This window comes from Raphanus sativus, unplaced genomic scaffold, assembly GCF_000801105.2.
Source record: "Raphanus sativus cultivar WK10039 unplaced genomic scaffold, ASM80110v3 Scaffold4531, whole genome shotgun sequence".
NCBI lineage: Eukaryota > Viridiplantae > Streptophyta > Magnoliopsida > Brassicales > Brassicaceae > Raphanus > Raphanus sativus.
Genome location: NW_026619833.1, coordinates 1 through 2,500, shown reverse-complemented (window position 1 = coordinate 2,500; position 2,500 = coordinate 1). Strand labels below are relative to the sequence as shown.

At 36.0% G+C, this 2,500-nt stretch overlaps 1 protein-coding gene across 1 annotated transcript; it reads right to left on the bottom strand.

The window, feature by feature from the left end:
• Positions 1-1,356: 1,356 nt before the first annotated feature.
• On the bottom strand, positions 1,357-1,959 carry LOC130507446 (uncharacterized). Its single transcript, XM_057002163.1, has one exon. It carries the CDS (start codon positions 1,957-1,959, stop codon positions 1,357-1,359), a length of 603 nt encoding a protein of 200 aa, XP_056858143.1.
• Positions 1,960-2,500: the final 541 nt, after the last annotated feature.

Sequence of the window (2,500 nt, the reverse complement as noted above, 5' to 3'; positions counted from 1 at the left end):
ACCCGTAATTATTTTGAGATGGGAATATCTATGCTTTACTTTAATGGCCTGATGCTTATACTTCAACTTGTATGAATAATTTCTTTATGTCCCATGTCTTGGGCTATATAATTTCGAATTCTTACTCTGTCCCTTGGACTATAATTTTCGAATTTCTATTCTGTTCCCAATGCTCGGATGGCTGTGGCCAATGGCTCATTTAGATTCATAAAAGAATTCTGTCCGAGTAGATCTATAGTATGGACATGTGTGGATTTGTCCTCACTTCCATTTCATGGACATACTATATTCTGTTAAAATTCTTGGGAATTAATCCATGTCCTTAACCAGATATCTTTGTGACCTCTGTATGGAGAGTCATTGAACTTATAGTTCATACTTGGTCGAGTGTTGTTGTGTCCGGCCAGAAATACTACTGTGGACTGAGTCTCGACCAGTCTCGACCACGACCATGTAGGAACCACGACCACGGTTATTGTGGTTTCCATTTCCATGGTTGTCGAGTCTTTATTTTGGTTTAAAAGGACAACATGTCTGAGCTCTTATATCCATCAGATTATGGTGTGTTCATGGCATAGGGTTATCCTCTCTCCCCCTCATGAACATACTGTAATCTGTGGATGCTCATGACTTTTCATAAATTTTGTAGTCTAAACCGTATAGGTTGTAATTCGAAATTTATTCAGCCAGGTTATCAGGAACATGTTATAAAAATCATTTCTGTAAGAACACAAAATTATTGTGCCATTTCCATGATACCTTTTGGACAATGAAGCCTCATGAGTTTCCCTTGTGTTCATACTACACACGTGAGATTTATGGGAGAACTCTTTTGTGCCTTTAAATCTTTGCATCAGATTTTAAAATTTATTTCGGATGGCTAATCCGGTCATACCATTAAGTATAATTTCGTGGCTAACCTTACTGGTTACCAAAAGCCATTGTTCCTTATCATATTGATCATTTGCATAGTCTAGATCAACATGGAGAATTTTATTCTTGATCATTTATACCTTTGGCAAATTTTCTTTTACATACACAGAAAGAACATTTCTGTCCTTAGCCCATTCGAAACCATTCAAAATAAATTAATGGGGCTTTCATTTTGAGTGAATAAAATCGTCCCTCCTTAGGGAAATGCCATAGGATTTGTCTCTTCAAGACATACTGGTTTTCGAAATTTTCTTGTCATTTTTCAATCAAAGATTGTAATAAAATTTTATTAATGCTTTCCAGAGATGACAAGATGAAATAAAATGAAAACCAAATCATAAATAAAAATTCAGGATGTCAAAATAAAAATAAAACAAAACCGGCCATTCCTTTTAACACTTTGGATATGACTTACATTGATTCTTATTCAATGAATAGATCAAGCTCATTATCTACATGAGTCCACTCGGTTTGTTCTTCTCCAGCTTCAGGAATACTCAAATCAAACTCTTGTCTCAGCTTATGTATGCTTAAGATCTCATCAAATTGCTTGATGTTCTCTGCCTTTGTTTTCTTTTTCTTCTCAATTTCCAACAGTTTGTCGAGTAGATCAAAGTAAGTAGTACACTTACTGGCGTGATATAAAGATATCGCATCACTCGGATGGATAGTCTCACGAGTCTTGGTGAGCTTATCCCTGTTGGTTGTCGACTCTCCAAATAGGTTGAGAGTGTAGGCGATTCTCATAAGGTCAGAGTCATACTTGTTCACAGATTCATAATTCTGGAACTTTATTTCTCGCCATTCTTTTTCTGCTTTATGCAAGAACATTTCTGAGTATCTATTGTTCAATGTATACCAGAGATAATGTGGATCATTGATGTAGCTGTACATCATTTTTAGATCATCACAGAGTTTATCCTTCGTGATCTTGAGGGCATACGACCTCTCACACGCAGGGGTATCATTATCCCACTTGGTACACTTCCAAACTCCTCTGAGTTTTAATCTTCCTGAAGTGTTCATGGTCCACTCAATATAATTATCTCCGGAGAGATTTAGGACACTGTAATCTGAGTTTATTGACATCTGAATTCATCACAAAACGATGATCATTTAGTTTCTCATGCCATCTGGCTATATAAGGAAACAATGTCATGCGCCCATTTAGGCTGCTAAGACCATTCGGTCATCATCAAATAAATCAAGACCATTCGGTCATATATTGATCAAGGCACTCGGCCATATTTAGAAATGAAATAACAATTATACAAACAATCATTTCAATGCAATAACTAATCGACCAGGATGCGAGCAAGAAACACTCAGGAATCTAAAATAAATAACCTAAGGGTTTTAGGGTTTTAGGAGTCGCATAGGTCGATGGTTAAACCCGGGTTGGATAGGTTCGATTGGGGTCAATCCTAAACCGGTTTACCATTAGGTTTAAGATGGTTTATAATTCTTTAGAAATTTTCCTTTTTGGTTTCTGATTTCAAATTATAAAATTTCCTTTTCAAAGTTGGATTAAGAAAATCGATTTCCAAAACTGATTTGGATTAGGAAA

Bases quoted from the DNA above. Each gene is read 5' to 3' on its own strand.
- LOC130507446 (XM_057002163.1), bottom strand. From the start codon at position 1,959: ATGAACACTTCAGGAAGATTAAAACTCAGAGGAGTTTGGAAGTGTACC.